Here is a 17,784-nt window from a genome sequence, read left to right on the forward strand (position 1 = left end):
TATGGTACTAGTAAATAGAAGAAGAAACAATGAAAGTACTATTAAGATCTGCAAGTGTTAGCCTAGGTAATACATCTATCGTCTTCTTGTCTTTCTTCAGTTCCGGTCCCACACCGTTCTAATACAGTTAATAGCCGCCCAGACCCTGAGACCCCCAACCCAAGTTCACTGTCAAAGTGTAATACCCAGAAAACTCAATCAATCCACCTTATTCAATAATGGAGGATGAGAAACAACAACAACAACAACAACATCAAAAACATCCAGAAGAAGAGGAACAGAAACAACAACAACATCAAGAAGAAGAAGAAAAACAGCAACAAAAAGAACAACAAAACCAAGGGGAAGAAGCAGAAAATAAGCAAAACCATGCAGTGTTACAATTTCTATTAAACAAGAGGTCAACACCACCATCTGATCATTCTCCTGTTGACTCTTCACTTTCATCTGACCACTCTTCTCTCAGCCACGGCTTCTCTCCACCACCCCCAACATCTCAACCTTCTGACCACAACTCCAAGCCACCAGCTGTAACAGTTTCCAGGGCGGAGTTCACATCTAGAGACCAGTCAATTGCTACTACTGTTGAAGTTGAAGAGCAGAGTCAAAAACTTGGTTCTGGCAGTGGTAAAAGTTTGAGGCCTGATTTGTCCATATTAAGAAGAACCAAGAGAGATAAGATGGTAAGAAAGGCTTTGTTGGGGTTTAGGATTTCTGGGTTTGCTTTTTGTTTGGTTTCTTTCTCTGTTTTAGCTGCTGATAAAGATCAAGGTTGGGCTATTGATTCTTTCTACCACTACAAGGAGTTCAGGTTGGTAGCTTTTTCCATTTTCCCATGTCATGATGTCACGAAGGCCTAAATAGATGTTCAGCCATTGGCTTAATGATGTTCATTGTTTTAAACTGTTGTTCGATGTTTCAATTTATTGGGTTTCGTGTATTGTTTGATCTGCAATGGTCTTTAATGGATTGCAGATACTGTATGGCAGTGAATGTGATAGGATTTGTGTACTCTGGGATTCAGGCATATGATCTAGCCTACCAACTGACCTCCGGAAAACAGAAACCCCGGAGTCGCCTCCGGTGTTTCTTAGATTTCGTTTTGGATCAGGTAATTCTTCTTTCGACTAATGGCCCTTACTTTTTTGGGTTTTTTTTTTTCTTTTTTTATGTTAATTATTGTACCGAACCTAGGCCAAACTTTAATTACACCTAATCCTGGGATTCCTTTGATGAAGTAATTTAGGGGACCACAGCCAATAAAGGTAGGTGAATGAGTCCAATGGCCGGTTTACATAGTATTCACTATAGTATTTGCAAGAACTATAAACACTTCGTATGGCACCTAAACTTACATTTATAAGATATTTTTTATAAAATAAAATCATGAAACATTCAAATTAAATGAAAATACTTCTTAAATTAGGTGCGACTTTACGTCAAAGTATTGTTTCAGCATGAAATGCTTAGGTTAGAATTTTTTTTGGACCAGTTAGTTGGAGAACTTTTTGAAGACCTTTTTAAAGCCTTTTCTGTGTGATAATGACGCGTTCACTTTCTCAACTTGTTTTCTGTATACTATTGTGGCTACTGGCCTGGAGAAAAGTTGGTACTTTTTGCAAGCAATATTTATAAAATCTATTGCAGCCCAGTAAAAGTGACAATTAACACGATCTTCCACAAAGCCTGTTATACATCTTCAGATGAGCAGATTGAAATATATACTGTTCAGGTGGCATTGGACATGCTAACAAAAAAGGAATTAAGATTGTGAGCTGTCTCCCCTTTTAGTAACACCAAAATTCTTTAGCCACTGAAGTTATTTGTGCTCTTGTGGCTTTAGGACTTGGCCTGAAACTTCAGGTCCTCCGCCACCACGAACCCAGTTAGATTCAGGCATAATATACCTTTTAGTGATTGAGAGGTATAGTGGATAATACATGGGGTCAAACCTGGTTTATTCTTCTTATAGACATGATTAATATAACTGTGTGCTGAAGCACTCAAAGTGAAATGCTGAACTTTTTGTTGGACTTGGCAGATGCTGGCTTATCTTCTCATATCAGCATCATCTTCAGCTACTGTCCGAGTTGATGACTGGCAATCCAACTGGGGAAAAGACAAGTTCCCGGAGATGGCAAGGGCCTCTACGGCATTGTCCCTGGTAGCATTTATTGCCTTAGCCTTAAGCTCACTTATATCTGGTTATACTCTTTCTACTTTCAAATCTATGTAGCCTATAACACTTCTGGGACCTACGTATTAGGTGTGTAAAGATTAAATTGTTTGAAAACAGCATGTACTGGAACCAAGTGGTAGGGGACTCAGTTTAGAACAATGAAGCATTGAATTGTGTACAGAAAGTTTCCCTTACTTCACTTGGAATATGTATAAAACAAAGATGATGAATGATTTCGAATTTTCAACAAGTTTGGTTAGCAGATCCCTGTGAACTTAATATTTATGCTGTCACATTTCTGCAATGATACGAGATTAGAGTAGGGGGTGGGCTCAAGAATATAGGTCTGCTGCCATGCCATGTCCAGGTCCAAGTTCCCACCTTAGGCCCACCTCATTGCCGGTAAGGGGGAGTAGGCTCAATTGACCATAAACGAGGGCCAGGCTGAAGTGACCATGACTTCTGTTTGTTTGGGTTTGGCCACTTCAATTGTTATCACATTTACATTCGAAGGGAACAAAAGAAATCTGATTTTGCATTTGCCAAAATTTTTGAAAGGTCATCAAGGCATTCTTACGTACCAGAAAATTGTCGAAGGAACATGAAATACGGTGAGCGTATATTAGATAAATGAAGGCAGTGAAAGGTGAGCGTGCTGTGACAATATATAGTGCTGTGACTCCATCAGCTATCATATATATATATATATATATCTATATTTTTTTTTTCTCTCTTCCAATGGGTCTATTTTGGAATTTGGAGAAACTGAATCTTTCCTGGAGAGTGAAGGTGAAGGCAGTTATTGATCCCAAAGGCATTTATCCTTTTTTCTCTCAGACCCTGGAAGGACTGGCCTATGTTGACACTGGCAGACTTGCAGGAGAATTGGTCATGTATCCAATCCAAGAAGAGAATTAATTTAAATGTAATTTCTCCTTGTTTTTTTCTTTTTTTTGGCCAGTTTTCTTGTTGAGCAGCTTTATACAATTTTATGAGAAGAGTCTAATCAAGTCACAATTGGATTGACGTAATGAAAAGAGTCTTTTATAAAATATAGCAAATGAAAATAAATGATGATACATGCATTAGACAAATCTACCATCTTTATCATATATATATATATATATATTTTTTTTTTTCTCTCTCTCTTCTAATGGGTCTATTTTGGAATTTGGAGAAACTGAATCTTTCCTGGAGAGTGAAGGTGAAGGCAGTTATTGATCCCAAAGGCATTTATCCTTTTTTCTCTCAGACCCTGGAAGGACTGGCCTATGTTGACACTGGCAGACTTGCAGGAGAATTGGTCATGTATCCAATCCAAGAAGAGAATTAATTTAAATGTAATTTCTCCTTGTTTTTTTCTTTTTTTTGGCCAGTTTTCTTGTTGAGCAGCTTTATACAATTTTATGAGAAGAGTCTAATCAAGTCACAATTGGATTGACGTAATGAAAAGAGTCTTCTATAAAATATAGCAAATGAAAATAAATGATGATAGACAAATCTACCATCTTTATCATAAAAAAAAAAAAAAAAAGGAAAAGCATTTTTCTTTTTTACAAAGGGAAGCCGAAACCTAGAGGATTAAGAAAAAAAATTATAAGTGTTTAATTAAGATCGAATTTTAATTTTGCAAAGATTTAATTTTTAAGAGAGATAAATATGACGTTCTTAATTTTATATTAAAAAAATATGAAAATATAATATGATATATATATATATATAAAGATCCAAATTTATATTTATAAAAAAAAAAATTTAGATAAAATTGTGAGATTTTCGAATTAAAATAAATAATACTTCATAAATTAAGTATAAATCTTCACAAATTATATTATAAGTTGGATGAGAGTTAATTGTTACATTATAAAAACTACCTCTAAAATATCTTTAAAATTTCAACATTTGATATGATTATGATTTTATGAATTTGTGTCTATTTTGTATTGAATTTAACGAAAATATCAAGTTTGAACGTAAGAGATTTTGATGCCTCCAATTTCATATTAAAAGAATATAAAAATATGATATGGTATATATATATATATATATATATAAATTTAAATATAAACTTATGAATTTTTTTTTTTAGAATAAAATCGTGAAACATTTAAATCAAAATAAATAACACCTTAAATTGAGTACTAATTTTCATAATAAATAAATTATTTGAATTAAGTTTTAAATTTAACGACAAGAAATCAACCCTTAGCTATTATCAACAAGAAACAATTGAATTCCTAGTTTGGTTGAATAGTTGATAAAACCTTTAATTTATGGAATATACTTTTATTTCCTTATGATTTGAGGATTATTTGAGAGAGTTTATTAATTGATAATGGAGTTGATATGAAATTAAAAATATATTCTGCAGGCATACAAGATAAACTCGACTTGAATTTATACCTATAAACTTTTTTTAATGAAAGAGAGTAAATATCTGATTCCCACTTTAACATCAGCCTTGAGCAAACTAGGGTCATTCCTCCAATAGAAACATATATAGAAAGGAAAAATATATTGAATGTGCTATTTTCTTTGTCAGATTTGAAATAGGATTATCGGAAGGTAATTTTTTATAAATTTATTAAATTTGATATAAATAAATTTATTTGATCAATTTCAAAAAACTGTATTAAATAAAATTCAAAATCCTCTTACCATTCAACCAAAATAAATAAATAAATAAATATATATATGTATACATTTAATTAAATTTTTATTGAGTGCCAATACATCACAATTTACTCTGTTTTCTTCTATTAGCCAGCAGCCATAGTGATTGAGACTCTTAACTAATCATCCCCTTTCGGCTTTCACCTTTCCTATAAATTATTGCATAAAATCTTATCAAAGCACTTGGAAAAAAAAAAGCTTTTCTTTCTCTTATTCTCATGGAAATTACTACTTCAAGTGATTCCATTCCCTCAAAAATGAAGGCTTGGGTTTATTCTCAGCATGGAAAACCTGTTGATGTTCTGAAACTGAACTTAGATGTTAATGTACCTCAACTGGAAGCAGACCAGGTTCTAATCAAAGTTGTAGCTGCAGGGCTTAATCCAGTTGATTTCCAGAGGATGCTTGGGATGGTCATAGAGACTGATTCCCCCTTACCTGTAAATTCCCTTTTTCTTCTCAGTCTTGCATGTCTATTTTTCTTTGACAGGGATTTGTTATTCTTGTGTTGTTCGTTCTGTCAGATTGTTCCAGGATATGATGTTGCTGGTGTGGTGGTGGAAGTAGGCAGCAAAGTAAAAATTTTTAAGGAAGGAGATGAAGTATACGGGAACATTAATGAGAAAGGCTTGGATCACCCAAAAAGATTTGGCACTTCAGCTGAATATACCGCAGCTGAAGAGAAGCTTTTGGCTCTCAAACCCAAAAATCTGAGTTTTGTTGAAGCTGCTGCTGTTCCCCTAGTTATTGGGACTGCCTATGAAGGCCTTCAAAAAACTGGCTTATCTGCTGGTCAATCTATCCTTGTCTTAGGAGGTGCTGGTGGGGTTGGCACCATGGTAATTCAGGTACAATATTTTGTAAAAATTTTTTGGTATAGTACATGACTTTCCTACCAAAAACTACTTCTTAGTCATATATTTTTGTCATTTTGGATTCTTATTTTTGGTTGTATGATTTTATATGTAAAAAAAAAAAAAGTTTGAAGAACCCCAAGTTTCCTTCGGTTGGTTAATACAGTCACTTAAAAATATGACATCCGATAAATATGAGATTCAAATCCTGTTACTTGCAATATTTTTTCTTATTCTCAGACTGCGTACTTTCAAAACATCACAAATTGGTTAATTTCTAAGTATGCCAAAGGGAAATCTATGGCTATATTGAAACCATTTTAGTCCACAATTCTTCTTGTTTAATATTGGAGTTTGAATTGGAACCTGAAATTCCTTCTATTCTTGGTTTTTCACTCCTTGGGATCAGCTAGCAAAGCATGTGTTTGGAGCATCCAAAGTCGCAGCAACCTCGAGCTCATCTAAACTGGAATTACTAAGGAGCTTGGGTGCTGATTTGGCAATTGATTACACCAAAGACAACTTTGAAGATTTCCCAGAAAAATTTGATGTAGTGTATGATGCAGTTGGTATGATTCTGAATCGTTGCCTCTGAACTAATTGGAATGATGCTTTATACTTGCTATATGAAAAAAAAGTTATCTGAACTCGGAGCTTAGCTTAATTCATCTAATCAGCTTTAAAAGGTGATATTAAGCAGGTTTGAGATCAAATTCCAGTGCCTGCAATCCCTTCCTTTATCTTCAAGTTGCGGTCTCTCTTATACCAAAATTAGTAATATTCGTTCTTGAAAATTAGAAAGATAAAACCTAATTTAAAGGTGAATAGGTTGTAGTTGTTTTCTTGACACAAAGTTAATAATATTTATTGATACAAAACAGGGCAATCTGAAAGGGCAGTGAAGGCAATCAAAGAAGGTGGGCGGGTTGTGACAATAAAACCAGTAGGTGCTGTTACTCCACCAGCTTTCAGGTTCATACTCACTTCAAGTGGAGCTATGTTGGAGAAATTGAATCCTTTCCTGGAAAATGGGAAGGTGAAGCCTGTCATTGATCCAAAAGGCACATTTCCTTTTTCTCAAATCCCAGAAGCATTATCATATCTTCAAACCGGTAGAGTTACTGGAAAAATTGTCATTCATCCAATTCCATGAAGAGAAATGATGAATTGGATCATGTTTCCATTGTCACTGTTTTTCCAGATGAGCATCCACCGTCATTTAGTTTAATGCTAAGTTTGTAATAAAAAAAATGGCGGGGCAATGGATTGATGAAATATACAGTTAATTATGAAAGAAAGAAGAGATATCTGTTAAGTTATTATGGCTTTCTTCCAAGTTTTACTCTATGATAAAAATTGAAAATGTCAAAAAGCTATATTATTCATTTTATGAACTTGGTTCCTCATCCTCAGGTAAAGCCTCATTGTTGCAACACAGTCCTCATATGGGTCTAGAATACCAGTTTGGATGTCACACCCAAACATAGAAGTTGCATCAATCTCTTGAACAATTATCAATAATAGATATGATCAGACAAAATATGGTCAGTTGATATTTACCCCTGGTATGCTAAGTTTGCTTGTTTTCATCAAGGGAGGATATTTTGCAGTATCCCTGTAAGCAAATAAACTTATATCATATTAATTGTATTTTCCACATGAATTTCATCATTGACCTTTATCCTTACAATCCAGCTTCCAGAAGCAGAAGTAGAATATCTTGGTAAAAGATGAATGTGCAATTTTAACTATTAAAACAATTACAGCTTGACCTGTATTCCTAGCATCCCAAAACTTTACCTTATCATAATTTCTGGATATTCTACTTGCAGACGATCAAGGTCATGATCAAGACCATGACCGATTAGAATCCTAGCTTTCCCACCTTTCTAGCTCTCCATTGCAAAGGAAGTCTTGAATCCTTCTTTGCACTTGCCTCATGGCATTGTATCTCTCAAACATTCCTGTCGAATGCCAGTTGTTTCATACCTGAAAATTGTTCAAAATTTGAATTTGGTTTATTTGACTCCATTTGTTGGAATTAATTGAATTTTCCTATTGACATAGTCTATCTTTATTCATTAATGGAACCTGTAGTTTGTAACTGGAATTGGTGGCTTGACATAAGTATGGAGGATCATATTCTCATTGTCATCAATGATGCAAACCCTTGCACAAAGACCTTATGAGCCATCAATGCCATCTCCAACCATTTTGCATGCCAGTGCAACTACCTTTGGGCCTCTTGAAAAACCATTGTCCATGGTCAAGCTATCGCGAAGGCCTAAGTCAGCCAGGCGAGCCAGTATTCCCTGTAATAAGAAATCTAAACTTAATGATTTGAAGATAGGGAAAGGCATTGTAGTTGAAATAGTAGTTTTTCAAGCTATTAAGGGTAATACATAATTTACTCCTGCGAGCTGGCATCTGTCTTGATGAATCTTAAGAGCGTAAGGGCTATCCAGAATGGCTAAGCAGAATTTGCATCCTTGGATGTTGAACAAATTGTTGCATTCTTGTTTCGGCAATGGACCTGTTAAGAACAAATCTGTCCTGATCATGAAGGAAAAAAAATCTTTGGATTAAGAAGAAATGTCAATGTGCTAGTAGTACTAATATTATAACTAACCTATAAGATGTTCCCTTAGAGATTCAAATGACCGGCAGTGTTTCTTACAAACTCCACATGTAGATAGGTTCCTGAACTGAATGAAAGGAAGTTCTCTTGTGATCAACTAGGTGCTCCATTCTGTTGAACTGTCTGAAGCAGGCTGCACATTTCTTCCTACAGCTCATGATAATCCATCGATTAATTTAGCATTAGAATCATTAATATCTGTGTTATAACAGTAAACTTCAAAGTGCATTTGATGTGTGCACATGCTCATATGTGTGTGAATGAGTAAAGATGGATCGAGAGATAATCCATCGATTAATTTAGCATTAGAATCATTAATATCTGTGCTAAACATTAAACTTCAAAGTGCATTTGATGTGTGCACATGCTCGTATGTTGTGAGCGAGTAATGATGGATCGAGAGAGAATACCGTTGGGCGTAGGCTTTCTGCAGACTCCATCTTGTTATTGATGATAGTTGAAAATGTTTAGCGTATTAACTTAGAAGGACCTGAGGAAGAAGATGGGGTACGGGAGGGTAGTTATATCAGTTAAGGAAGAACTTTTGTGTCCCAGTTAAGACCGAGGATGATTGAGAAAATTACTTGAATTTTGGAGCTTCTTCTATATCTCTGCACTAGAACTTTCGTAGTAATCCAGATGCTTGAAGGCCCACTGATCAACTAAAATATTCTTCTCATATCCCTCACTTTCTATGTCTGCATTGCATGGCATGCGAGAATGTATACATGGACCTATGTGTATGTGTGCGTATGGTTAACTTTATTTGTGCGCTTAACAACTTAATAACTTTTTTCATAGCATCAAAGGATGAGGCCTAGAACTATAGTCGTCAGCTGATACAGAATTTCCTTCTTTATAGAGGGTTTTTTTTTTTGGAGCAGTTTACACATAAAGTTGGTGGCATATTGGTAGGATACAAAGTCCTGAGTTAAATTCAGTTCTTTGATTTGAGGCTTAAAAACCACCAAATCCTGGAGGACAGAATTTTATTCCCCTTCTTTGGGACTAGGAAACCTTGATAATGTTTTGCATTGGCTCAGAATATAAGCCTTGCCAAAATGACATAGGCCATATGTGATTTTATACACCATCAGTAATGCAAAACATTGTCAAAGATTGGGTTGTTTCCCAATCGTTTTCATTTCTATCACATAGGAAGTTTACAACTTTCCCCATTTGCATGGGGAAGGAAAAAGGGCTACACCAAGTTGCTTGACATGATAGAAATTGGGACATCAGCTAATATGTGACCCAGAGACGCATGGTAAGAACTCTTATACCTCAATTCAAGATGTTTCAAAGATTTATTATAATATATAAGATTGGACATAAACTTAAACTTAAGAGGCATATTTTATGAAACAAAATTATGAAAATTTTCAAATCAAAACAAATAATATCCCTTAAGTATGGATCTCTTAAATAACTCATATTCATCCAAGTTTAATCAAATAATTTACTTTCCGCAAAGGCAGATAAAGGTCTTTTTCAGGTCTGGCTCTCCTTGGTTATTTTCAATACAATTTAAATCGTCATTTACAAGTACGACTTCCACGGTTCATGAGTAAATCTTATAAATGTGAATGGTACTGATAATGAGTATATTAAAAGTAAAGAGAAAAATAATCGACATGAACCCAACCTGTCTTTTTCATCTTGAATAATGCCATAGCTTATTTTTTTGTCCAAGATGGCTGACAAGATCATGACAAAAATTGGCCTGCAAAGTGCAAATGCAAATAGGAAATGGGCTAAGATTAAGAGACACATGTTAAAACTTGATAGTTTATCAAGCTTCAGCTGATCCTTTACTTTCGGATCAAAAGATTAAAGTACAAGAATGAAACAGGCTTAACTTGAAGAAAAAACAAAAGAAAAACATGGGGAATATTGTCAGCAAAGACTCACTTTTTGACTGTAGAGGTACCCTAGTAGAGATTACTTCAATGGTGCATTTTGTATAAGACACAAAAGCTTTTAATAAGTCAAAGAACACTCTTTTTTCATTTTTTTTTTCGGTGCCATAGTGCAGATTCTGGTCCACACAGCCATGCATGGTTCCTGTTAGGAATAAATTTCTGTTCAAGGTTAAATTGATCTTTTCTTTCGTTAAAAACTGTCAGCAAATAATTATAAATATTTTTTATTTTTGAATTGATTTGACAAGTTGATCTAACATGTATAATACCATGATATTTTGACTATATTACTATTCTATCTCATTAACCCTCATATTTTACTTAAAAATAAAATGATTCATATATTATCTAGTCATTCTATTTTTCTTCTACTTTTCTCATTTTTTATTATTTTTTTAACTTTTAATAGCTAACTTTTGATTTGTAAATACAAAAAATACTTCCTGCCTTTATTTTTAACTATTTTCTTTCTCTATGATAGTTTTAGAAATTTGACCCTCGACCAGGAGCTTGACACCAAAAGTTCCCATTGCCATCACTCACCAGAAACGTCTCTATTTCACAAGACAAAATAGTTTATCAGCCTGAGAGAACAGTGTCCTTCATTTTTGACAAATATATAACTAGCTTTTTCCTCAACTACAACTTGCCATATATTTGACACTTTCATATATTAAACTATACATACTATATACTTCCTTCCTCTACATGCACCCAACAAAATGAAACTTAAATATTTGAATCAATCAAAGAACATATATAATTAAACAAAACAAAAAAAACTTTTATAAAGGTTAGGCACTAAGGCATAACTTAATATGCAAAAGGGTAGGTGTTATTGTTCCATCTATCGTTTTTAATAGTTGGGATATAAATATCAGGTGATTACTAATTAGGGTTTGCCACCATGCATCTTTTTCATATTGATTTTCCATTTTTTAAATAAAATATTAGCAGCAGCTGTCATTGTACTTAGCTGTTGAAGATGAGACAATTCTTTGGTTGGTGTATCATTTTTTAGATCACTAGCTAATTAATCATTGTATTGGCTAGTTTAGTGCTAATCCAGAATAAATATATTTAAAACCCATAATCATATATTAATGCCTAATTTAACTAATAAAATATTTTCTTCATTTTTTTTTTTATGATTATGACAGATATTTGTAATCAAAATCTCATCTTTGTTAAGATTTGTAATGCTGCTAAAAGGAAGAACAAAAAATGATATCCATAGGTTTTTACCATGTGAACCAAGTCAAGAAATTTAGAAAGAAAACCAATAATTGCAAAATTCAAATTTATACATGAATATATGAGAAAATTCAACAGCAAAAGAAAATTTAAATTCAAATTTTTAATTTTTAATTTTTAATTTTTTTAAAAGGAAAGATAACAATTGTTAACGAGAAAAATGAAAAAAAGTCTAATTTTCTTTGGCATTATCATAAAAACTTTCAAAATTAACTTTAAATATTTTGAAGATTGGGTCCTAACCAACAAGCAAGGTGAGGGGAGTTGCACCATCAGAATATACTCTACTTATTATTAGTATTATTATTATTATTATTATTATTGAAATTAATTAGAATATACTTATGATAATGCAGCAAATGACATATATAAATATTTAAGTTTTTTTTTTTTGTTTTGGATAACTAAATATTTAATTATTCATCAAAACTTTAGGATACCATCTTGTCCTTTATCACTAATCATTTTGATTGGTCCATTTTTTTCTCTTTTGACCATGCCCAATTAAAAATCTTGTACATAATACATAGCTTTAATAAAAAGAAGACACAAAGTTCCTTTCCTTTACTAATTATCTTCCGGTTCAAGAAATTTTTTTTTTCCTTTGAGTTGTTGATGGATAATGACTCAACTTTAATATTCTTGAGAGACTATTATTATTATCCAATTATAACTTTCATGTTGGCCATGTCTACTTTAAAATTAGGATAAATTAATGAATTAGCTAACTAATTTTGGTTTTTTTTTTTTTTAATTAGAGACATGAACTAGCTAACTAATGTTTATTTGTGTAATTAGAGGCATGGTATAATTTGTATAATAATTTTATAAAATAAAGTTTTTACTATTAAAACCAATCGTGTGTTACAAATATAATTAAACTTTATTATTTCTAGTTGTAAATGTAAACTATGTAACCTTTTTTTATTAAGAAAGTTGCAGTCTAAAAATATAAAAAAAAATTTTTAATTATTAAAATTATTGGATGTTATCATGTTTTAAAAATAATTACATCAATTAGTTTAATTAAATTTTAAATTATGTAGCCTTTATCGATAATTATTAAATAGAAACTATTCATTTACAACATTCAATGAAACAAAATAATAAATTCTCTTTGTCCTAAAATATTTGTCATGTATTGATTTTTATAGAATTTAAGAAAAAAATTTTGATTTTAATTCATTTTAATATTAAATTTTAATTTTTTTATAAAATTAAATTTTCATAATTTTTAATGTCAAAAAATTAAAAAAAAATTTAAAATATAAAAATGAAGAGTTTTAAATATTCAAAAAAAATAATATGATATAATTTTGGGGCATTTTAAAAAGATAAAAAGGAAGAGAGAGAGTATATTAGTTTAATAAATTGGCTTAAATGGGTGTTTTATTTTTTGTATTTGTATTTTTTTTTTAGCAAAACTTAAAAATGAGAATAAAATTTATCTATTTTAGGGTGATGTGGCCTGGCCAATTTTTGGGCCCACTTTTTGTTGTACTAGACTAGGGCCACCAAAGGGATTAGAAGAAAATGCTGCCACCAAGAAACAGCAAGAACAAAATGCAGGGTGGTCCACGTGGAGTCCTACGTTACTTTAAAGCTGAAACCATATATTTCCACGTGTGAAAAAGAAAATAACTTTTCACAGTTCCTAATAATACAGGCCCGTCACCCCAACTTATCCACCCTTAAAACCTTTCCCCGTTGAAAAGCTGTTAATCGAGCCAATTTTCAACTGTGTCTCACACCCCAAAAAAAATTTAAAAAACAATCAAATTAAGAATTAATTAGATATTTAGCCAAAAAAGAATTAAATTGGCAGTTGGAGGGCAACAAAAAAATAATAATAAAGAAAATGTATAAAAAAGGGTGGGAGAAAAGTCACCTTCCAAAATTGCTTCAAAATTCCAACTCTTTAAAACCGCACTCCAATAAATAAATTATTTGAAATTAATTTCCATTATTTAAATTATTTTTCCCATTTTACCCCTCAACTTTCAAGATACCCCATTTGTCCTTCTTCCTTCTGCGCTTGAAAAAGGTTCATATACAAGCCAACAGAGATAAAAAAATACATGACACCACCCCATTTCTTCTTCTTCTTCATCATCAGCATTAAAAACTTTGGATTTTTTTTATAAAAATTGTGGGATTCCTTCATTAATCAGAACTAAATAAGGTATTGCAATCAATGTTTCTTTCTTTCTCCCTATCTATCTATCTATTATTTTGTTATAGCTGTTTTTGGTTTAGTGCTCTTATTGAGACATTGAACAACGAAAGTTTTCTTTTTTGTTAGCTTTTTTGGATACTATATGTGGAAGGATTTGACAATGATTATGGAATTTTTCTTGGGATTTTTTTTATAATGAAAATGGAATTGAGTAGTCTTGGTTGATTTCCCTGACCTGTTAGTTATATTTGTATGAAAAAAATGTAGTATTTTCTTTATTGTTTCTTTTCATTTTTTTTATTCTGGTTCATTTTTGGTATGTCTAGATAGTTTTGGTGCTTTAATTTTGAAATTTGTGTTGATTTTCTTAGCAGTCCAATGCCTGGATTAGCTATGGATGCAATGAATGGAGAAACTGGAGTGGAAGAGCCTAACAATGGAGTTTACACTCCCTATAAGGATAGTTTTACTCAGGAAAGGTCTCCAAGAAGTGCATTGAGTCCCCAGAGTCAGCATAGTGATTCCATTGATTTAGCCATTGATGGAGTGATGGCAACCTCAATTGAGCAGCTCTATCACAATGTCTATGAGATGCAAAGCTCTGATCAATCTCCATCAATGACTAGTTATGGATCATATGGTGAGGAATCAAGGATTGATTCCGAATTGCGCCACCTTGTTGGCGATTTTGGTGTTGTTGAAATAGCAATGGAGGTTGTGGCAGAGAAGAAAGAAGCCAGTGTTGGTGACTTGACCCCTAAGACAGAATTTGTGTCTACTGATAAAATGTCTGTGAAGAAAAAGAGCAAGAACCAAACTCAGGGTGTTAAGCATCGTTCTCGATTGCAATTGGATTCTGAAGCATCAGCAAAATCAAGTCCAAAGAGCAAATCTTCTCAAGAGAAAACTCCAGTTGAAAAGCTGTATGAGAAGAATGCAAGAAAACTAAGTGCAGCTTCCCCTTTGAGGAAACAAGGGAATTTTGCTTTACTTGGTGCAAAGTTTCAGAATGGAACTGGGGATTCTCTAGAGGCAGAATTGGAGAATCCTGACCTTGGACCATTTCTGCTCAAACAGACAAGGTATATGATGTCTTCTGGTGCAAATCCTCAGAAAGCCCTTGAATTAGCACTTCGAGCAACGAAATCATTTGAGAAATGTGCAGACGGTAAACCAAGTCTAGAGCTAGTCATGTCTCTGCATGTTCTGGCAGCATTGTACTGCAACTTAGGCCAATACAATGAGGCAATTCCAGTTCTTGAGAGATCAATTGAAATTCCAGTGATTGAGGATGGCCAAACTCATGCACTTGCTAAGTTTGCTGGATGCATGCAATTGGGTGATACGTATGCAATGTTGGGTCAAATTGAGAATTCAATATTGTGTTATACAGCAGGTCTGGAGATTCAAAGACAAGTTTTGGGAGAAACTGATCCTCGAGTTGGTGAGACATGTCGATATGTGGCTGAAGCACATGTTCAAGCACTGCAATTTGATGAGGCTGAGAAGCTTTGTCAAATGGCTCTTGACATCCACAGGGAGAATGGTGCTCCTGCTTCCATTGAAGAAGCTGCTGACAGGAGACTCATGGGACTCATCTGCGACTCAAAAGGAGATTATGAATCAGCTCTAGAGCATTACGTTTTAGCTAGCATGGCCATGACAGCCAATGGCCATGAAGTGGATGTCGCTTCAATTGATTGTAGCATTGGAGATGCATATTTATCATTGGCTCGGTTTGATGAGGCAGTTTTTGCCTATCAGAAAGCGCTCACAGTGTTTAAGTCTTCAAAAGGAGAGAATCATCCAACAGTTGCTTCAGTTTTCATTCGTTTGGCTGATTTGTATAATAAGATTGGAAAACTAAGGGATTCCAAAACTTATTGTGAAAATGCACTCAGGATTTATGGAAAGCCAAATCCTGGAATCCCCTCCGAAGAGATTGCCAGCGGTCTCATTGACATTGCTGCGATATATCAATCCAAGAATGAATTGGATCAGGCACTCAAATTACTTAAGAAGGCCTTAAGCATTTTCGGTGAAGCCCCAGGTCAACAAAGCACAATTGCAGGCATTGAGGCACAGATGGGAGTCATGTATTACTTGATAGGAAGCTATGCTGACTCCTACAACACCTTCAAAAGTGCCATTTCAAAGTTTCGAGCTAGTGGACAGAAGAAGTCAGCACTTTTTGGGATTGCTCTGAATCAAATGGGTCTCGCCTGTGTACAGCTATACGCGATAAATGAGGCAGCTGAACTGTTTGAAGAAGCAAGGAGCATTTTGGAGAAGGAATATGGTCCTTATCACCCTGATACATTGGGGGTCTATAGCAATCTGGCTGGCACCTATGATGCAATGGGAAGGTACTATATTTATTCTTTCCCTTAAATTCTAGCAAAGTAATCTAAGTGATTAATCTGTTATCTGAGCCTAACTGTTGAACTTAAATAATCTAAGTGATTAATCTGTTATCTGAACCCAACTGTTGAACTATCTTTACTTTTAGTTTGTAGTTCTCATGTTTTTACAAGTTCGATGTTTCACAGGTTGGATGATGCCATTGAAATTTTGGATTATGTTGTTGACATGAGAGAGGAGAAACTTGGAACAGCAAATCCTGATGTCATTGATGAGAAACGAAGGTTGGATGAGTTATTGAAGGAGGCAGGCAGGGTCCGGAGCCGAAAATCGAGATCATTGGTAGCCCTTCTTGACACCAACACTCAGATAATAAAAGACGATGGCATTAAGGTCTCATAATGTTGTTGACGTAAATATGGTCATTCGAAAAAATTCATTGTGGAAGAGGACTAGTTGGTTGGTTTGTCAGATCCCAGTCAGCAAATTTGGGACCGCAAAATAACGGTAGCACAGATATAAAACCCAGGTTTCAACAGCTGTCTTGGAGGGTCAAAAGCAAATTACATGGTTCATTGATGATGGAATTGTTGATATTCCTTTGTAAAATTCTTCCTTGTATGTTTCAATTTTTTAATAAAGAAATGGTGGCATTTTTGTTTTCTGATCCTGGTGCACCAAACTATCCATAGTCAAATGCTTTGGTTGTTAATTTCTACCACATTTAAGTAAGATACCCACATTTAATCTCCTCAACAGCAACTCTTTTGGATGCTCCATTTTCTGAAACTATCCAAGAAGCATATATCAGAAGACATAAATGCACCCATTTCAAGCTTTCAAAATTTAGTAATTTGGACCAATGAATGGTCGGCTCAAGTGGTAAAGAGAGTGTGCTCCTCTCTTTGTTACTTGGGTTCAAGTTTGCTTGGAAAATATGAGAAGGTAATTTCCCATGAATTCGTAAGCCAATAGTAAATAAGCCTACTTAAACTGGCTCTGAGAGGGGATGTATTGAGTAAAGCCCAGGAACCCCTTGCCACTAAATCAAAATTTAGTAATTTGGAAGTGTGTGTATATATATATATATATATATATATATTAGTTGATTGTTGTGTTTTCCAATGGTCACATTACCTCATTGTTGGTAACTGCTTTGTTGCTAGAAATTTCTTGATTTGGAACACCAATTGACAAAAGAACTTACCTTCCAAGACTTCAAAACCTTTGTGGCTGTAGTTGGCTGTGCTATAAATGCTATTTCTAGTTTATAGGCTGAAAGTGAAAGAATTAACTATTCTGCTAAAGTTGAAAGACATTTAAGAGCATCCTTGGTTTTCCCTTCATTATAAGTAATCAAGGTAGATTGTTGCACAACAGCAAAGAAACCAGGACATAAGCTGTATAAAGGACCAACCTGAAATGGACAAAGTTCCCCATTTGCTTCCAATGCCAAACTGATAAATTAGAGATTTTTTTTTCTTCTGTTTTTTTTGGAATATCAAGTAAATAAAAAAATTCCTCAATCAGACAGTTAAAGTGAACATGCTTACAAAGGAATCAAAAGCCTAAATCTAACTACATTTTACCATATAAAGTATTTTACCTAATCTATAAGCTAATGTGTCAAAAGCATCAAAATATGAGAAAATGACTTCTCTCCTCACTTAAAACTGGTAGGTCAGAGAAGGCAATTTGCAGCAGATTAGTTAGTTGGCTGAGTGTGT

At 33.8% G+C, this 17,784-nt stretch overlaps 4 protein-coding genes across 4 annotated transcripts; 3 read left to right on the top strand and 1 right to left on the bottom strand.

Moving 5' to 3' along the window:
* Positions 1–17: 17 nt before the first annotated feature.
* Positions 18–2,429, top strand: LOC111299578 (CASP-like protein 4A1). The gene is made up of 3 exons (XM_022894840.2): positions 18–811; positions 976–1,111; positions 2,042–2,429. The coding sequence occupies exons 1-3, from the start codon at positions 219–221 to the stop codon at positions 2,234–2,236; spliced, it is 924 nt and encodes a 307-aa protein (XP_022750575.2). The 5' UTR covers positions 18–218; the 3' UTR covers positions 2,237–2,429.
* A 2,604-nt stretch (positions 2,430–5,033) lies between these two features.
* Positions 5,034–7,025, top strand: LOC111299579 (2-methylene-furan-3-one reductase-like). Its single transcript, XM_022894841.2, has 4 exons — positions 5,034–5,292; positions 5,377–5,700; positions 6,116–6,275; positions 6,588–7,025. The coding sequence occupies exons 1-4, from the start codon at positions 5,071–5,073 to the stop codon at positions 6,857–6,859; spliced, it is 978 nt and encodes a 325-aa protein (XP_022750576.2). The 5' UTR covers positions 5,034–5,070; the 3' UTR covers positions 6,860–7,025.
* A 46-nt stretch (positions 7,026–7,071) lies between these two features.
* On the bottom strand, positions 7,072–8,502 carry LOC149513725 (uncharacterized). The gene is made up of 7 exons (XM_089748098.1): positions 8,384–8,502; positions 8,118–8,259; positions 7,941–8,018; positions 7,696–7,761; positions 7,507–7,595; positions 7,365–7,425; positions 7,072–7,206 (listed from the first exon to the last, which is right to left on the bottom strand). The coding sequence occupies exons 1-7, from the start codon at positions 8,500–8,502 to the stop codon at positions 7,072–7,074; spliced, it is 690 nt and encodes a 229-aa protein (XP_089604224.1).
* A 5,055-nt stretch (positions 8,503–13,557) lies between these two features.
* Positions 13,558–16,724, top strand: LOC111299580 (protein KINESIN LIGHT CHAIN-RELATED 2-like). Its single transcript, XM_022894842.2, has 3 exons — positions 13,558–13,702; positions 14,071–16,062; positions 16,246–16,724. The coding sequence occupies exons 2-3, from the start codon at positions 14,075–14,077 to the stop codon at positions 16,457–16,459; spliced, it is 2,202 nt and encodes a 733-aa protein (XP_022750577.1). The 5' UTR covers positions 13,558–13,702; positions 14,071–14,074; the 3' UTR covers positions 16,460–16,724.
* The last annotated feature ends 1,060 nt before the right edge of the window (positions 16,725–17,784 follow it).

This window comes from Durio zibethinus, chromosome 18 (assembly GCF_047325235.1).
Source record: "Durio zibethinus cultivar Kanyao isolate XHJ-2024 chromosome 18, ASM4732523v1, whole genome shotgun sequence".
Lineage (NCBI taxonomy): Eukaryota > Viridiplantae > Streptophyta > Magnoliopsida > Malvales > Malvaceae > Durio > Durio zibethinus.